At 45.6% G+C, this 19,913-nt stretch overlaps 1 protein-coding gene across 1 annotated transcript in view; it reads left to right on the top strand.

Moving 5' to 3' along the window:
• The window catches only part of PDLIM1 (PDZ and LIM domain 1), a 39,930-nt gene extending 21,843 nt beyond the window's left edge, over positions 1–18,087 (top strand). Inside the window, exons 5-7 of the mRNA XM_020883454.2 lie at positions 12,006–12,157; positions 17,005–17,122; positions 17,554–18,087. Coding sequence (XP_020739113.1) covers positions 12,006–12,157; positions 17,005–17,122; positions 17,554–17,740 — 457 coding nt within the window. The 3' untranslated portion in view covers positions 17,741–18,087. The remainder of the gene's footprint in view (positions 1–12,005; positions 12,158–17,004; positions 17,123–17,553) is intronic.
• Positions 18,088–19,913: the final 1,826 nt, after the last annotated feature.

The following is a 19,913-nucleotide window of genomic DNA, read 5'->3' as shown; positions in this document are numbered from 1 at the left end:
TCATTTTCCTCATCTCTGAAAATGGTGTAATACCACCTGCCTATTGTAGGGTTGTTGTGAAATAAGAAGTAAGCTGTAAAATGTCCAGTTGATTCTTCACTGAGACCCTGTTGTTGTTATTCTGATTTCTGTGGTCACTGTCTTCTTCCAAGTGGCCATCCTCCTTTCTTGACAACCCTGCTGCTTCCTGAAAAATTCTTCAGTGTTTAGAGTTGAGGCTCTCTGCTTGTGTTCACCATCCGATCTGGGCAAGGGATGGGTACTTCATGATGCAGTTTTTGGTGAAGCAGTGTTTGCTTTTTTCCTTCCAGTGGACCAGTAGAAACAATAGGAAGAAGACACGTCCATGCACATATAAATGTGTGTCCATTGGAACAGATTCTGATCTGGGATAGAGGAGGGCTTGGCCAGGGTTGGGAGGTCTAAGGAGACATCTTGCTCAGGGCTGGGGAGGCCTGTCCCCTTTGGCTACAGCTGCCTCTGAGTCTTCATCTAAAGGATCCTATGCATCTTCCCAGCAGAGGGGGTCCAGTATCAACTCCCTCCCAAACTCTTTGAAGAAGAATCCAAAAACACAGGGAATCCTGCAGCCCATGGTAAAGAACTGGATTTGAGATTGGAGAGAGAGTAAGAGATGGGATCAGTTCTGTGTGGTGGAAAACAGGAGGGACTAGGTCATGAGTTGTCACCTCATTTGCCCAAAGGTGGCAGGGAAGATGAGGACTTGAGGACAGAGCTCTGGGTGCAAACTCGGGGGAGCAGGGCAGCTCATGGGAGCTGTACAGTGCATGCCCAGCCCAGAGGGGAAACCACTCCTTGACTCCAGTCAGACACCACATGCCGACCTAGGATTTCCATTTCTGATGGATAATTGCATCAAAACAGAAGTCAGAAAGTTTTTCATCTGAGATCTCCTGATTTTTAGATGTCAGTGACAGGCAAATTTGTTGGAAAACATCATGTGGGCCAAACTTGTCTGATCTCAGAGGATCTTTCCTCCTTAGAACCCTCAGTTCTTTCTTTTTTTTTTGTAATTGAAGTAGAGTTGATTCACAGCCTTGTGTTAGTTTCAGGGATACAGCAGAGTGATTGAGTTTTTTATTTATATATGTGTATTTAAATATTTTCAGATTCTTTTTTTATTATAGGTTATTCAGTTTAGTTCAGTCGCTCAGTCGTGTCCGACTCTTTGCGACCCCATGAATCGCAGCACGCCAGGCCTCCCTGTCCATCACAAACTCCCGGAGTTTACTCAAACCCATGCCCATCAAGTCGGTGATGCCATCCAGCCATCTCATCCTCTGTCGTCCCCTTCTCCTCCTGCCCCCAATCCCTCCCAGCATCAGGGTCTTTTCCAATGAGTCAACTCTTTGCATGAGGTGCCCAAAGTATTGGAGTTTCAGCTTCAGCATCAGTCCTTCCAATGAACACCCAGGACTTATCTCCTTTAGGATGGACTGGTTGGATCTCCTTGCAGTCCAAGGGACTCTCATTACAAGATATTAAATATAGTTCCCTGTGCTACACAGTAAATCTTTGTTGTTTATCTGTTTTATATGTGGTGGTGTGTATCTATTAATGCCACACTCCTAATTTATCCCTCCCCCACTTACCCCTTTGGTAACCATAAATTTGTATGTCTGTGACTCTGTTTCTGTTTTCTAAATAGATTCATTTGTGTTATTCACATGTAAGTGATATGCTATTTGTCTTTGTCTGACTTCACTTTGTATGATATTATCTAGGTCTATTCATGTTGTTGCAAATGGTAATATTTCATTTTTTTAAATGGCTGAGTGATATTCTAGTGTATGTGTGTGTATCACATCTTCTTAAATCAATTGTCTATTGCTAGGCACTTGGCTATTATAAATAGTGCTGCAGTGAATATTGAGGCACATGTATTTTTTCAAATTAGAGTTTTCGTCTTTTCCAGATATATGCCCAGGAGTAGCTCTATTTTTAGTTTTTTTAAGGGACTTCCACACTGTCCTCCATAGTGGTTACACTAATTTACATTCCCACCAGCAGTGTAGGAGGATTCCCTTTTCTCTACATCCTCTCCAGCATTTATTATTTGTGGGCTTTTTGATGATGGCCATTCTGACCAGTGTGAGGTGGTACCTCATTGTAGTTTTCATTTGCATTTCTCTAATAATTAGCAACGTTAAGCATCTTTTCATGTGCCTGTAGGCCATTTATATGTCATCTTTGGAGAGAAATGTCTGTTTAGGTCTTCTGCCCATTTTTTGATTGTTTTTTTTTTTTAATGTTAATTATATGAGCTGTTTGCATATTTTGGAAGGTAACCCCTTGTTGTTGGTCACATCGCTTGCAAATATTTTCTCCCATTCCTTAGATTGTTTTTTTGTTTTCGTTTAGAGTTGAAATCCTCAGTTCTCGTGTTAGCTCTGAAGCCAGTTTTGCTGTTCAGTTTCTCTGCAGTTCTCCTTCAGCAAGCCTCTGGCTGTTAGGGTGATTAAGTGGCAAACCCATTGCTTCAGGTGCAGATTAGGACAGGTTAAGGCGTGAGAGGTTCCGAACTACTTAAATGTTTGAAAAGAGCTATTGTGGGGACCCTCTCGAGCGCTCCTTGATCATACTTGATCATATGGTCCCTCCTCCCTGAGAAAGAGAGAGAGACATCATGGGGTACTTGGCTGTATGCAGGCCCCTGGGCCCAGCACCAAGAGGGCTTTGTGATTTCTTTCTAAGCTTCACAGGGCCTATTAGGGCAGACTTCTTGCGATGTGACTTGGCTTTGCAAGATGTTAATGGTCACCAGCATTTGCTGTAGTAACCAAGGCAAAGTGGCTATTAACACTTCTTTGTCCTCTAATTCTGAGTCCTACAGGCTTGAGATGATGATGCCTTTCAAGGTGACTGTAGCGACTTCTGAAGTACCTGAGAAAGAGTGCCATGCTGGTCCCCCCTAAGCTTTCCATGGCCAGACTCTGAAGTGAAACTTTCTCTCAGGCAGCTCAGTGGGGAGTTGGGGGTGAAACACTGAGAGCCGTGATCCCCATTCTTTGGTGCTTTTGTGCTGAGGGAGGCTGGGAACGCAACCCTCTTTTACTGTCCCAGAGTGGAATGTTCCATGATCTGGATTTAATAACCCAGGAAATGACACATCCTTCACTGAAACGCTGCTATGCATTGGGAGAAGTATGTGCCTGGGAAGTATTTTTAGTATGGCCTTGGCCGTTATTCTTTCATTCGTGTCTTCTTTCTTCTCTCATGCTCCCCGCCTGTCCCCTCCCTCCAATCTGAAACAATTAAATCTTTACTGTCTGGACACTGTGCAAGCCTGTCCTCCAGGCCTTGTCCTCTCCTGTCGCAGACTTTTTGGCTACTGTGGCCTCTGAGTCTTTATCACCAGTCTCCTTCCAGATATTCTCGGCAGAGAGGTGCCCAGCTTCTGCTCTATCCCGAACTCTTTGAGGATGAATCCAGAAACAGTGAAAATACTGGCAGCCCCTGGCAGAAGAAATGCCGTCTGCATGGGTCTCTGCTTACTGATCTACTCTAAGATAGGCCAGTTGTGCTTATCAGTGAAGGAAGAGTCTTGTGCAAACCTGGCAGCCACTGGGTCTTGTTGCCTGCTCCGTCAAGCAGAAGTCACGAGTGCTCACCCCCCACTGTTTAGTCTGTGAAATTCGCTGAGGTTCCAGAATTGACTCACTTCATACTTTGCATCTGAGGTCATCACTGATTCCCTGGGGTGCACTCTGAGTTTCTTTGTCTCATGCGCTTCAAAACAGCCTGGTGTGTGTGTGTCTTATAGGATTTCCCAGAGCCACATCCTCATCAGATAAGAACATAGGCAGCCTTGCCATTTCCAAATTAACCTGGTAAGGCATATGAAAGGTACCATCTGCCACCTGTCCTCTCAGCGCGCACACACACACATACGATTGAGTGGGAGGCCCTCTGGGTCAGTTCAGCTTAACAGTCATTTATTGACTGCCTACTGTGTACTGAGGGTGGAGGAAATTCTGCTCTGTTCAAAAGAAAGCTTTCACCTGCCCTCTGACCTCTTTCCACTGAGTTTAGGGGCTCTGGTCATATTCTGGTGATTTGGGCCTAGATTTCAATGTGTATATATATATGATGCCACTTGATATTTTCTTAAAGGCACAAGCTTGATAGATGGAGGGACCTGAGCTTGAATTCTAGCTCTGCCTCTTGCTAGCTTTTGGGACCTTGGGTAAACCATACAACATCTAAAACTCAGTTTCTTCATCTATAAAGCAGATAATGTGAACTACCTGACCACCAGGTTAGTGAGAAGTTTCAATGAGATGTGCCAGAAATATCCACCATGGGGCCTGGCCTCTGGTGGTGCTCTATAAATGCTACCTACTACAGATTTCGGCATGCATGAAGTGCTCCACACCCATTACTTCCAAGTACTAGGAGCTCTGTGGAGTGGAAGCATGTAGACAAATGTCATGGAGAAGATTTTGCTCTAACTTACTGTACGCTTCTATATTTCCCAGCACTGTAGCTTAAGTTCAGCCAACCAGCACAGTTGATTACCTTTCTGATAGAGTGGTAGTCTCTTTGTAGAATAATCTTTTGGGCTCCCCCAGGTGGTAAAGTGGTAAAGAAGTCAATGCAGGAGAACTAAGAGACATGGGTTTTATCCCTGAGTTGGGAAGATCCCCTGAAGGAGGGCATGGCAACCCACTTCAGTATTCTTGCCTGGAGAATCCCATGGACAGAGGAGCCTGGCGGGCTACAGTCCATTGTGTCACAAATAAAGGACTTAGCATGCAGGCAACCAACATAGTAGGCCCAAGATATTAGTTTTTCGTAATTGTGTTCTCAGGCAATCCCCCCATAAACTCATGAGGCAAAGTTCTAAACTGGTATAGTAGAAATAAGGGAGTACATTCTTTGTTCTTTGTTCCAGTGATTCCAGAGGGACTATATTAGCCCTGACTCAATGGAGCTGGGTCAGAAGAAAATCTCCTTCATGAAGGTGGCTGCTTGCTCCTCTCACTAAACTTGTCCACAGCCCATAGACTGTGGCTCTGGGCTCTGGATAGTCCACTGTCTTCTGGTGGCCGTAAGAAGAGAGTGGACTGGTTTCTCATTAGGTTCAGTATCTAGGCCTTTGAAGACTAAAACTTAGGGAGCCTTCTGGCCAGGATCCCCTTTCAAAAATGATTCCATCGGGTTTCTCAGAATTACATATTTAGTGAACATTGGGGTAACCAGGTTGGGGCATCTCAGACACGAAGAATCTGAGTCAGCCTACATCCTCCCCACCTATATAAAAATCACATACTAAAATTTCCTCTACATCATTTCCAGTTAGTGTTTAACCTTCATCATTTGGAGAAAATTTTTCTTATACTTAACTTTTTATTTTGCAGTAATTATAGATGCACACTGCAGTTATAGAGAACAAAACAGAGAGATCCTCTATACCCTTCAGCCAGTTTCCATCATTGGTAACATCCTGAAAATTAGAATGTTGGGGTTAGTCACATCAGTGAAGCTCAAAGAATGAATATGCTCTGTGGTCTCAGGGAAGGGCAAAATTTACGTAGAAGAGACTCATCAGCTGGTCACTTGCCCAGGCTGCTTGGGGGAAGGAAGCCACCACCCCTGCCCGTCCATGGCTCCTGGTCCCTGCCTTTGTCTGTCTTCTTCCCACCCACAGGGAACTGTGGGAGCCTCCCATCCCCAGGCAGGTGATGGGCCACCTGGAGGAGTGGTTTTAACCAAGCTGGGAGTAGAAGTTTAGTTTCCCCACTCTGTCTGTGTTGATGCTGGAGGTTACTGGGGGCTGTTCATTGTTGCTGGAGTGGGAGTTGTGGCTACCCACATGGCCTCCAGAGAGACTCATAGTGGGTGAGTGGTGGCCTGTTCACTGCTGGGTGGTAGTGAAAGTCATGGCTGTCTACTTGGCTGTCTTCATTCAGCAGGGGAGGGATGACATATGGGCTTCCTACTGGTCATTCTCCAATACCCCAGTGCGGGGTGGTTGGTGCATCTTATTTCAGCCTAGTGGAAGTCTAGACTCTGCACTGACCTTTTTTTTTTTTTCTTCATTTGCCCAGAAAAAAGTGGTTAATTGTTTCTGAGTCTTGCACCATCCTGGCTGTCGCCTTCTCCATCATTTTGTTGGAGAGGGCACGCTTTTCTGGGGACTTCTCTTATCTGAGCTGTTGCCCTTTCTGGGTTGCTGCCTTATTTAGCTCCACACCTGAAATATATGAAGCAAAAAGAAAACCCTGGGGACTCATCACTGTCACTCCTCGGGTCCCAGGGTCTCTGGCTGGCCTGCCTTCTCCTGTCCCCCTTTCTGCATCTTATGTTCATCTTATGTTTGATGTCCAGGTGTTTAAATGTACTTAGTGGAAAGGATAGGGACACTTATGTCTACTCCCATCTTCCTCAGTGGGAAAATAATTTTTATTTTTTATTTATTAAAAACAAATTTTTTTTTTTAATGTGGACCACTTTTTTAAGTCTTCAGTGAATTTTGTTACAAAAATTCTGTTTTATGTTTTGGTTTTTTGGCCAAGGCATGTGGGATTTTAGTTCACTGACCAGGAATGGAACCTGTACCCCCTGAATTGGGAAGCGAAGTCTTAACCACTGGACTGCCAGGGACGTCCTGGAAAATTATTTTTATGAAGAGAATATCTTCTCTTTCTGGATGCATCTTATAATTTAAGTCATCTCTCTTTTTGTCCCAAATTTGTCACACAAACAGGCAGTTTTAGTGTAGAACCAAAGTTGACTTACCATGTGAGAAAAATGATGCCATTAAGGTTATAGCAGCAGTGGGATTTTTTTCTTATGGCTTCTTTGTTTTAGTTGAGATTTATGTACAGATTATGAAGTTGTGCTGCAGGTGATGGTGCAAAAAAAAAAAATCAGTCTTTTATGTCCACTGTGGTCACTTTGCTATTTTGGTGGAGTCATCTCTCCTCCCAGGGTTACTGTCCCCTAACCATAGGTGTGCTTTTTCTCTGTTCTCCTTGACCTTCCGACCTTCATCCCAGCTGCTCTTTTGACTGGAACAGGCTTGTGTGTTCTCTTAAGGTCTGCAGGCTTAGCCTCTGAAATCCTCCTCTTGAAACAAACCCAAAGGGAGCTTTTTCCTGATGTTCGAAAGACCACTGGCCTTAAACGGCTGTGTCAGCTATCTCATCAGGCAGAGAGTGCCTGGCTTGGGATATTGCTGGGGAGACAGGTCCTGTGGTCAGGGCCTAAGAGACTGGAAGAAAATATTAAACATTGAGGGAACTGGTGGTATACATTCAGCATCAAGTCTGACAGGGAGAAACAAGAAGCAGGAAATATGAAGAGTGTAATGGATAGTTACTCTGAAGGAGTTAAATTGATTAAATTCTTGTATTTTGTTTTTAAAATTGTAAAGACTGAATTTAGAAGACTGCACTTACTTTTAATGACCCACCCTCACAAGTTTTTTTCCTGGTAACTCTAGTCATATATCTAATATTTTTTGAAAACTTATCACTTTAGAATTCTTCCTCTCAATGCTGTTACTATACATAAAGAATGAGAGAATGAGAATGCTTTTTTTTAGGACTCCATTACTCATGCATATTTTTGTCCTAGAATTTTTTTTTTTAAAGATATTGTGATGTCATTTGTCCATATCTGATAGTCTAATGTCTAAGACTTGGGTCTTAGGATATTATTTTTGAATTAGGCAAATCATAGCTTCAAATAAGGTGATGGATATTGAAAGTGCTTTATAAATTGTCAAGTGGTAGAAAGGTATTGTCATATTTAAGAAGAAACACTAAGTTGTTTTATTTAATCACAGAAATATTTTCCAAGACAGTTTGCTGGAAGAATATGTGATGACCTTGTAGTTTGGGGTCTGTCATTTTTAGCAGTCCCTTGGTGGCTTCCAGACATAACAACATACGCCAAAGAAGGGGAAAAATTCTCCCCAAGAACATTCCACGGTCTGATCTTGATTTTAAAATAGTTCTAAGTGTAACAAAAAAAAACATTTGTCAAAATAACATAATTCATTTAGTACAGGGCAAGCTCAGAACTCAAGACCCAAAGAAGGAGTCTGGCGTGTAACTCAAATGATAGGGCTGAAAAGGTGGGCCAGAGGAAGACCATGGCCCTTGGTGACTGTCATTCCTCAGAGTGACCCATCACCTGCCTGGGGAGATGGAAGAGAGAGACAAGTGCAGGGGCCACCCACTGTGGGCGGACAGAAGTGGTGGCCAGCCCCTCCTGCACCCACGGCCAGCACAGGTGAGACCCGCTGATGCGTCTCTCTCCATTACATGCTGACTTTCCCTGAGAGCAGCAGAGCAGTTGTCACTCTTGGAGGGCTCTGTCCTCAACTGTGAGAACCTGGCTGTGTAGTCAAAGCAAAAACCCGGAATTTCACTGACATGAGTGGCCTTGTGACTTGAGGCACATTTAAAATGGAATGTAAACTAATTATAGAGTGGGTGGGGTTATAAATTGCATCGCCATCTGGTATTTCCTCTTTGGCTCCCCCAGGCACACTGTCCCTCTTCCCCAGCAGGTGGTGGCTTCTGAAAAAGCAGCCGAGGCTGTGAGGCTGCAGGTGATCAGGACCCAGGAACCCAATTTGCCCATTGCCCTGGCACAGCCTTGAGGGGTTCCCTGTGGCCCCACAGGAGCAGAGACAGGGTGCAGCGAGGAGGAGAGAGGGACTTGATTTACTTCCCTAATTCCTGCCTGACCTCTGCCTGACAGAGCTCTGACCCTGTGCCAGGCACTGATCTGGGGCAGGACCCACAGTGATGGAAAAGACAGGCCATAGCCCAGCCCTCATGGGGCTTGCTTTGCAGGGAGAGATAGATAATAAAGAAATAAGTATAATTCGTGGTGAAAGAGTTAGAAACATGTGGAGAAAGATGGAGCAGAGCAGGAGGCGGAGTGATGTGGATGGGGTGGACTGTTTTATTTTATTTTATTTTTTTTTTAAATCGTTATAACTAGGCTTAAACACATTATTTATTAATCAAAATAGGAACCATTACAGTCAACACATTTTTGCCAACAAGAAGTAAGTTTGTTCACTCCTGTAGTGTAAAAATCCATGCCTTGGAATTCAAGGAACTCTTGGAACACATTTTCTGCATCCTGCTGCTTGTGGAAGCATTTTTCCTGCAAAAAGTTCTCAAGATGCTTGAAGAAGTGGTAGCTGGTTGGCAAGATGTCAGGTGAATGTGGCAGATAAGGCAAAACTTTGTAGCCCAATTAGTTCAACTTTTGAAGTAATGGTTGTGCGATGAGCAGTTGGGTATTGTGGAGAAGACTGAGCACTTTCTGTTGACCCATGCCTGCTGCAGGCACTGCAATTTTTGGTACTTCTCATCGATTTGCTGAGCATACTTCTCATATGCAATGGTTTCTCTAGGATTCAGAAATCTGTAGTGGATCAGACCAGCAGCAGCACCAAACAGTGACCATGACCTTTTTTTTGGTGTAAGTCTGACTTTGGGAAATGCTTTGGAGCTTTACTTGGTTAAAACCACTAGTTGGTTGTTACGGGTTGTCATATAAAAGCCACTTTTCATCACACATCACAATCCAATCGAGAAATGGTTTGTTGTTGCATAGAGTAAGAGAAGACAACACTTCAAAACAACAATTTTTTTTAATTTTTGGTCAGTTCATGAGACACCCACTTACTAAGCTTTTTCACCTTTCCAATTTGCTTCAGATGCAAAAGAACCATAGAATAGCTGACATTGAGTTCTTCAGCGGCTTCTCGTGTAGCTGAAAGAGGATCAGTTTCGATGATGATCTCAGTTGGTCATTGTCAACTTCCGATGGCCAGTCACTATGCTCCTCATCTTCAAGGCTCTCGTCTCCTTTGCAAAACCTCTGAGCCACCACTGCACTGTACGTTTGTTAGCAGTTCCCAGGCCAAATGTGTTGTTGATGTTGTGAGTAGTCTCTGTTGCTTTACAACCCATTTTGAACTCAAATAAGAAAATTTTTCAAATTTGCATTTTGTTTAACATTTCTGATGATCCAGAGAGCTCAGAGGCAGTCCCCCAGCACTTGCGCAAGGCTCCGGCTCGCTGGGCGCTGGCGCGACGCGGTAGCCTGGCGGCTCTCCTGACATCAGCCTCGGCTCCCTCTCGCCCCTCCTGGTGGGCGGAGAGGGGGACGACATGACACCGGCGACCTCCGCTCTGCTGGGCAGACGCAGAAGTGGCTCGTGGCTGCTGGGGGTGGACTGTTTTAAACTAAGGGTCACAGACCCCTCTGAGGAGGGACATCTGAGCAGAGACCTGAGTGAAGCATGGAGGCTGCAGGGCCATGCGGGGAGGGATCATTCCAGGCAGAGGGAGCAGGATGTGCAAAGGCCCTGAGGCTGGTGTGTCCTAGAAACCCCATGAAGGCTTGTCTGCCTGGAGTAAGCAGAGGGTACCAAGCGATGTGCTTGGAGGGGAGCAGAGCCACATCTTTTATGGCCTTTGTACTTTTTGTAGCAAATATTTACTCCAAAGAAGATGAATTTGGTTAAGCTTGTGTTTTTGTTATTAAAACTGTAAATATTTGGTTCTGAGTCAGATGAGAACACTTTGAGCCACATCACGACATAGTCTGATTCTTATGTTTAAAATCTCTCTCTGGCCTCCGGTCAGAGGAAAGACAGTTCCAGGGGCTGAGTGGCGGCCAGGGGACAAGTTAGGAAGCTGGTCAGCTGAGCTGTTAACGGATGGCATGGCTAGGGCAGGCAGTGGAGGGGGTGGGACTCAGGACAGACTTCAAAGGTAAGGCTCACTGGAGTCTGCCTCCCTTTCACTTTCCTCCCTCCCTCAGACTAGGCAGCAGCACTGCCTCCCCTGGAAAATGGGCTCTGGAGGAAAGAGGCCCAACTTTGCCTGTCTCATCCTGTCCTGGGGAGCCCAGAGGGACAAGGGGAGGTGTGGACAGCAAGGCCTGGTTTGCCCCATCCCTAGGCTTGAGCTGAGGCCTCTGTCACCCCCCACCCCCCATCTCCCTTACATGGAGCAGCACTGTATTGTTTACAGAGTACTTACCTAGAGATTGCCATAGTGAAGTTAAGCCAAACAAAAGTGAATATCATGTGATATCACTTATATATGAATGTAAAAAAAAAAAATGGTACAGGTGAACTTATTTACAAAACAGAAACTGAGTCATAGGTGTAGAAAAGAAGCTTATAGTTACCAGAGGGAAAAGGCGGGGGTTTGTGGGAGAAAGGATAAACTGGGAGTTCGGGATTGACATATACACACTACCGTATGTAAAATAGATAACTGATAAGGACTTACTGTATAGCACAGGGAACTTTACTCAATACTCTGTAATGGCCTATATGGGAAAAACAATCTAAAAAAGACTAGATATATGTATATGTATAATTGATTTACTCTATCCCTGAAACTAACACAACTGTACTCCAATAAAAAAGCAAAGTACCTACCTTTCTCATCCTTGCCACCAACCCTGTGACCTGGACAAGGCATACACTGTTACCTCTGTATGGTAGGTGAAGAGACCAGAGCTCCTTGCCATGAGAATGAGAGTTTATAGAGACAGAGAGAGCACTTTGATTTCATCAGGAAACACTGATTTCTGCTCTGGGGAAAGAATGAGGCCTGGACTAAGGGGACCCAGCTGAGTTTTCAGTGCTCAGTTGTGGTTGACATTTTCCCTCTTCTAAATTTTCTTTCGACATAATATTGTTTATATAATTTTGAAAGAAGCACAGCATTCCCGTTCCATGGGATTAGGCCAAAGAGTAATTGAATCACCCAAACTAGCCTCTTACTGACTTGAAGCAGCAACCGGCCCTGCCTACAGACACCTCACCGTATCATCAGGGGGCCCATGGCTGCATCAGGAGTTGGCTTCATCCATTGGGATAATTTCTCTTCACTCTTTTACACAGGGGTGTCTTTGCTTGGAAGGGGGTGCCTGGTGGATTTTTTTCCCTAACTTCTGATGTGTCCTAATGAACTTGCAAACATTCTTTACAGCTTAGACCATTCTCAGCTCCCAAGCGGACTCGTCATCGACAAAGAATCTGAAGTTTACAAGATGCTTCAGGAGAAACAGGAGTTAAATGAGCCTCCGAAACAGTCCACTTCGTTCCTGGTTTTGCAGGAAATCCTGGAGTCTGAGGAGAAAGGTAATCAGGTGTGTGTGTGTGTGTGTGTGTGTGTGTGTGTGTGTGTGTGTACAGGAAATGTGTAATCAGGTGTGTGTGTGTGTGTGTGTGTGTGTGGTCAGAAGCTGTTGTTTGAGGCCTGGGCTGAGGGGTAGTTGTTGCTGAAACACAGGTGAACACAGCCTGAGGGGTGGAGAGAGCACAGTGTGTTTGGAAGGCCAGCCTCTTAAATGCTAAAAGCTCTTTAAATAAAGGGGGAGGGGGACTGAATGAGCTCTCAGCCACACCTGCGTAGCTGTTTCCTGTCACAGGCACTGAGGGAGACTGAGGGCAGGGGTGAACTTGACGGTTGTGGCTTTCTGCTGGGCTGTCTGTTCGCCACTAGTTTTGTTTGAGCCCACATATCATGCTTCTCCGGTGGTTGGCACGTGTGAGTGGGTGAAGGTCGTGGGCTGTGACAGCTGAGTGAATGAATCAGCAGCACAGGGAAGCCAGGCTCTGGGCTTCACTCTGGGGCCCTGCACTTGTTCTTGCTCTAGGGTGGATGCTCTAGGTGGATGGCCCCTCTGAAGGCCCCCAGTGTGGCCACATACCCCGGAATTGACCTTAGGCAACCCTTTGAACCTTTCTAGACTTGTTTGCTTATCTGTCAATTGGGATAAAAATCCTTTCCTCTTAAGATTGGTGTGAGGATCAAATTACACAAAAACACCCATCGTTGTGACTGGTGCACGCAGTAGGTGCTTCATAACTGTGATGATGTTTGAAACCACATCGAGAGGTTCCAGGCCAGCCTTGGCTTGTCCATATGTAAGATCTGATGCTCGAGGCACCCAGGGCTACCTGTGTGGCTCTGAAGGTCTCAGGAGATAGTCTTTGCCCTGTATACATCAGACACTGTTTATGATAATTTTCAAGCGGATGGCAACAAGCTGTCTCAGCTTTGTAGCAACAACAGTGAGAAATTTCTGGCAGATGTGGGTGCTGTAGAAGGGAGGCTTTTCCTCCTTCTCAAAAAGGTGACCTGTGCGCCACAGCTGTCAGGCTCACCCACCTCCCAGGTGGTCATTCATAAGCACCTCTGATTCTCTCTGTCAACCTAGCTACCAGTGATGTCTGGAGAGTTGGGGTTGCAGCCCTCCTGGGCCCCAGCCCTCCATACTCTGCACTGTCCTTTTCCCTGAGGCTTACTGGAGTCCTGCCTCCCAATGTGCCTGCCTGTGAAGAGAGAGTTGGTAAGGACATGTGGTGGTTCTGTGAGATCCACTTCAGCCAGGCTCCAGAGAGGCTGGCTCTTTGCCTGGGGCAGCCAGTGAGGGTCAGAACTGAGCTCCCTCTGGAAGAGTCCCCTTCCTCCTGAAAGTCCCCAACTGCAGAGTTGGCTCCCCAGGAGTCCTTCCTGAGCTGAAAGTCCCTTACTGAACACACCCAGCACCTAGGCTTCCTCCCCACTTGGGTGCGTTCCTTAGAGAAATTGGCAATTTAGAGGCACAGGAAGTTCGGAAAATTCTTCTTTTATGCTAGAAGGATATTATCACTACCAGCAATATCTCCCTTTGCTTGGAGTACCTGTGCAGTTTGGAAGGAATGAGTCATATACTCTATATTAAGTTCCAGTCTTAGCCCAACTGACCGATGTCTTGGGGTCCAACCCTAGAGGATGATGGTTTTTCAAAACATGTGAGAAATCACAACTCTACTCTGAATAAATGGGTGTAAAACCCTTTATTTAAGAAAGGAAATGTCAATCTGTTCCAACCCAAAGTAGAACATATATCTTCCAGGGCTCAGCTTGCTGAATGCTGTCAGGTCACAGTGGTCACAGAGAAGGACCTGAAGCCCGGGATCACTGAACTGTCCTGAGGTGGCAGTTCCCTGCTCATCAATATCTAGACCCCTTCCATCCTGTATTCTGCCTGCCAAGTCAGTGGTCTCCAGTCTCAAGGCTGCCTCCTGGTGCTAGTTGGCAGCTAGTACTCCAGCCATCATGCCTACTTCCAGGCACCAGGAAGGCTAACTGAGGACTCCATCTTCCAGATGAACCAGCTTTCTTTTTCCCAGAAGTCCCACATGACTATTCCATTTATATTTTGACCAGAATTTAGTCACACGGCCCTATCTAGTTACAAGAGAGTTTGAGAATTATAGTTTTTCTCCCCTGGGTTGGATGACTGGATATCTTCTTATGCCAAATAAAATAAAAATTTTGCTAAAAATGAAAAGGGAGATAGATCTTGTGGTCTCTCCTTTATCTCTTAATATGCACTTGCATTAAATTTTCACAAAAGAAACAGCATAAGTTTCAATCCAGACATCTACCATGTGCAGAAGGCTCTCAAGTGAGGGAGCTCAAATGCATGTTTTCATTTGAGATATAATGGTCAAAGCTCAGGACGGTGGCTGGTGTATGGTAAAAGCACTCCGTGAGGGCTGCTGACATTCAAGAAGGCCCGTGGTTCATGAAGCAGCAGTACTGGTGTCCAGGATCTGCCCATGACTCACCATGAGATCTCAAGGGAGTGGCTCATCTCTCTAAGTCCTATTCTCTGCACATGTCCAGTGAGGCTAATAATGGCTACTTCACAGGTGGTTTAAAGCCTGGAGGGAAATGACATGTGCAAAGTGCCAGGCACACAGTCAGTGAGTCCCCAGTGGGAGGTTTGGCTCTAGCAGGTGAAAAAAGTGAAAGTGTTAGTTGCTCAGTCGTGTCCGACTTTTTGTGACCCCATGGACTGTAACCCACCGGGCTCCTCTGTCCATGGAATTCTCTGGGCAAGAATATTGGAGTGTTGCCATTCCCTCCTCCAGGGCATCTTCCCGACCCAGGGATTGAACCTGGGTCTCCCGAACTGAAGGCGGATTCCTTACCATCTGAGCCACCAGGCTGCAGCAGGGCTTGGTGATAAATCTCCAGACTCAATGTGGGTCTTCTCATTTGGGGTGAAATTTAGCCTCTGGACTGGGAGAAAGGGTCTGGGATTCCTCACACTCCCTCTTGCTCTAGGTCAAATTCTAAAATTTGCAGGGAGAAGGACTCTTTTTTTTTAAAATTGCGGTGACATTTATCTAATACAGGACTTCCAGGTGCAGTCAGCTGGAGGTTTGCTCAGAAGGTATCTAGGCTCATTTTGGCAGGTGCCCAGGGTTTCAGGAGAATCCTTAGGTGGTCTGCGGTTCAGATCATGGAGGACCACTAGGTGTGAGGTTAAGGACTGTGAATTTGATACTGTAGGCAGTGTGGAGCCCTCCAGTGTTGTTGAGCAATGAAGTGGATAGAAAAAAGATGTGGAATTTTCTTTGCATTTGCAGTGTTGGCTGACTAGGTAAGAGAAGAAAATCGAGCCAGCAGGTGGTGCTGCAGGGCTGCATAAGCCACAGCGAGATCAGCATTAGGCAGCACACAGCCTTCTCTACTCACACTGTGCCCAGCTCCATCAGTTCACTTCTCTCTGTTCCAAAAAGAGATGTGGGTTCTCCTACCAAGTGGGGCTCATGTGTCGTGTTACTTCTCTCCTCCTGCACGTCCTACCTTTCCTGGTAATTTTCCTGTGAAAAGCAGTCCATCACATAAGAGACCCTGACCTCATAGGTTTGGCTCCCTTAGAACTACCGATTTTCTCTCCAAACTGTCCAGGTATGCAAAGATGCCATTTCCTTGTCTTCACAGCAGGTAGACAGCCGAGCTGGTTCCAGCCAGAAAGTGAGGGAGCTTGTTTGGGACACTCGGAGTCATGAGGCTGCCCAGCCAGGCCCCTCTGAGATCCCTTCAGGCAGGGCCAGAATTAGGATAAGGTGAGGGAGGCATTTGCTTTGGGTAAAGAATTTAAGTTGGCACCCCAAAACTCGATAATCGAGACAGAAATAATACTTGAGTGCAATATTTTTTAAAAATAAAAATTAATACAAAAAGAAAAAAAAGATTCTATAATGAACAAAGCTTGGACTGTGACCAAGAAAGGCAGAAAGGTTTGGAAAGGCAAGATGATACCTTGGGCTGTGCATGTGTGCATGCTAAATTGCTTCAGTCGTGTTTGACTCTTTGCGACCCTATGGACTGTAGCCCACCATTCTTTTCTGCTAAGCCTGTGGTAGGCTCTGTGGAGTGTTGAAAAAATATATGAAACAGCTCTGGTGCTCCAGTAATTTGTATTCCAGACAGAGATGTGTAAATAACTGACAAACATAACAATCCTCACTGGGCCAACATCACAGGAAAAAAAAATGTGATGTGGAAACAGAGCCAGCCAAATATATAGCAATAGTAGTAATATTAGTAGCTTATCATTATTATTCACAGCTACCTACATAGGTGATGAACTGGGCTGTAGGCAGAGCTCTAGAAACTAGGAGCTGGTTTTGCACACAGAAAGCTGACTGCAGGAAGGCTGCTACTGTCTCTGCTCTGCGGCAGGTGGTTTTTATCTGACTTCTAGCATTCTGTACTATAATGATTTTGTTGTCCTTGTTATGTGGGTTTCTTTTGGCATCTGACTACACTGCCATTTGATTTTCATGTGTTTTAAATTTTTTCCATCTATGTAAGGTATTTTTAAGTCCCATATCAATGTTTGCATGTATTTAATCAGCATGTAATGTAATTTGTCTTGAGGGCTGTGCCAGGGAGGGCTACATGTGTCTTTTTCAATCATTTTGTTCTACTCTGAAGGGGAAATGCTCTCCTATTTTATAGAAAAGGAAACTGTGGGAAGAGAAGTTAAGTAACTTGCCCAGGATCACACAGCAGTCAAGTCTGTTTGATTCTGCTGCCCATGACCTTGCTGGAACATACATATAAGTGACTCTGAAAGAGCTAGATGCTTATACAGTCCTGCCCTTCCTGGCTAACCCAAGTGTTTTCCTCCTTTTAGGGGATCCCAACAAGCCCTCAGGATTCAGAAGTGTTAAGGCTCCGGTCACCAAAGTGGCTGCATCAATTGGAAATGCCCAGAAGCTGCCCATGTGTGACAAATGTGGCACTGGCATTGTGTGAGTATCTGTCTTCCCCAGCCATCGGTGGCCCTGCAGGTTGTGTAAACCATGAAAATGTGGTAAGTGCTTCATGCTGCCCATTGTGGGCATGATGGAGAAAAAAATCCTGCCTGGAAGATGGAGCAGAGAGGCGAGGTTGGTCCTGTGTCTCAGAGCCAGGTGGTGAAGGCTTTCCTTGGCTGTGAAACCCTTAGGGTATGAACACGTAAGCCAGAAAAAGCAGGGCTGCTTGGTTGAAGTGGGAGGGACTTCCGGAAGTCTTCAAGGGGAATATCTCTGGCCTCCAGGCAGGAGAAGCCCCTTTAAGACTGGAGGCCAGCGGGGAGGCTCTGATCTGCCCTTGGACGGGCCCCTTGGGAGAAGCCCCGGCCTGTCCCCTTCAGGTGCTCGTCACTAATGGAGCACCTCTCCTCCTTCCCCTCCTGCAGCGGTGTGTTCGTGAAGCTACGGGAACGTCACCGCCACCCTGAGTGTTACGTGTGCACCGACTGTGGCACCAACCTGAAGCAGAAGGGCCATTTCTTCGTGGAGGATCAGATCTACTGTGAAAAGCATGCCCGGGAGCGGGTCACTCCACCGGAGGGCTATGATGTGATCACGGTGTTCCCCAAGTGAGCGGGCAGCTCCGCTCCCAGCGCTGCTCTCCACGCAGCCTCTGCTGAATTTTGTCCTCTGAAAGCTCTGGCCTCTCTCTTCTTCCGAGTTCTCACTTACTTTGGTTTTGTTGCTGCTCATTCAGTATCACGTCCCCCTTTGCTAATGACTCACGCTGGCTGTGTGATGCCTGCTTTTATAATTAATGGAAAATGGCCTTGTTCGGTGACCCTTTGCCAGCGTCACTGTGTCTTCTCTTTCCCTTCATTCATCTCTGCTGCAAGTGGACATCAGCCAAATTCAAACCAAACTGAATTTAATATGTCTGACGATGATTTCATTTTTACTCAATAAATTAATAGACTTAATGGCAGTGTGGTGTCTCTTTACCATGTGACCACGTGTCCTCTTTCTTATCTCAAGCCAGACAAGATTTCTGAGGCCTTTCCTCTTGCATTGGGGTTTCCACTCCTTTGAGATTTGCAGGCCTTTTCCTCCAGGTGTGAGAACACTGGCATTTGAAACAGTTATGTTCTTTATTTGGCCCTGCCACAGAGCATTCAGGATCTTAGTTCCCAACCAGGGAATCCAGGAATCCAGGTCTTTGGCAGTGAGAGCACGGAGTCCTAACCGTAGGACCAACAGGGAAGTCCCAACAGCCATGTTCCTTTATTTCTTTGCAGCTTACTCCAAATTATTCTCTGATGCTAATATAAAATAGTTATGTTGTAACAGAATATTTTCTTTACATCTGGCTATTTTGGGACTTACCTGAAGAAATGAATGATTTCCAAATGGCCTTAAGATACTCCCTAGTAAGTTCTTCCCCAGGCTGGTTTGCTGCCATTACAACCTCTGCTTTATGAAGGGAAGTAAACTCAGGAAGGTGGCCAGCAGCCCTAAACCTGCAGGTTGCTCAGGGAAGTGGCAAATGCATTCTCCTCATAGAAGAGATGGGGAACCCTGGCTGTTAAGGAGCCTTGCATCAGAGATCTGAGGTTCAGTTCAGTTCAGTCACTCATTTGTGTCTGACTCTTTGCGACCCCATGGACTGCAGCACACCAGGCTTCCCTGTCCATCACCAACTCCCGAAGCTTGCTCAAACTCATGTCCATCAAGTTGGTGATGACATATAATCATCTCATCCTCTGTCATCCCCTTCTCCTCCCACCTTCAATCTTTCCCAGTATCAGTTCAGTTCAGTCACTCAGTCATGGCCGACTCTTTGCGACCCATGAACTGCAGCACACCAGTTCTCCCTGTCCATCACCAACTCCCAGAGTCCACCCAAACCCATGTCCATTGAGTCGGTGATGCCATCCAACCATCTCATCCTCTGTCATCCCCTTCTCCTGCCCTCAATCTTTCCCAGCATCAGGGTCTTTTCAAATGAGTCAGTTCTTCACATCAGGTGGCCAAAGTATTAGAGTTTCAGCTTCAGCATCAGTCCTTCCAATGAATATTCAGGACTGATTTCCTTTAGGATTGACTGGTTGGATCTCCTCGCAGTCCAAGGGACTCTCAAGAGTCTTCTCCAACACCACAGTTCACAAGCTTTCAATGTTCAGCTTTCTTTATGGTCTAACTCTCACATCCATACATGACTACTGGAAAAACCATAGTTGAGGTTACCAAAGGATATCTCTTGGTGACTAACCACTAGTGAAGTCATTTGCTCAAACAATGGCACTCCCATCACTCTAGAGACTGATTTGTTAAGAGATGGACAGATCATTCTACCAACCCTACTCTGAAAGAGCAAATTGTCTGCCTTAAGTAGTATTCACCACTATGGGTAATAGCTGATGTTCTTTGTGGATGATGTCTTTTATGGACTAGCTTTCTAAGAGTAAGGATTCTAATTAGATGGTAGTGCTAGGGTTTTACTTTGCAGTTCTCTGAAACTTGGACATACCAGGGACAGTTTAGACATAAACAGTTGTAGTCTATAAGACCTGAAGCAAAACTTTCAGGCAGAAAACTATTTTGAAGTTCTTGATTTTTCTTTCCTTTTCTGTTTGCAATTAGTTCTTACTTTGGGCTTCTGATGTGGCACTAGTGATAAAGAATCCACCTGCCAATGCAGGAGACACAAAAGACACGGTTTAATCTCTGGGTTGGGAAGATCCCATAGTGGAGGAAATGGCAATTCACTCCAGTATTCTTGCCTGGGAAATTCCATGGACAGAGGGGC

Source organism: Odocoileus virginianus, chromosome 7, assembly GCF_023699985.2.
Source record: "Odocoileus virginianus isolate 20LAN1187 ecotype Illinois chromosome 7, Ovbor_1.2, whole genome shotgun sequence".
Lineage (NCBI taxonomy): Eukaryota > Metazoa > Chordata > Mammalia > Artiodactyla > Cervidae > Odocoileus > Odocoileus virginianus.
The sequence above is the reverse complement of the archived record's forward strand: the minus strand, read 5'-3'. Positions and strand labels throughout refer to the sequence as shown.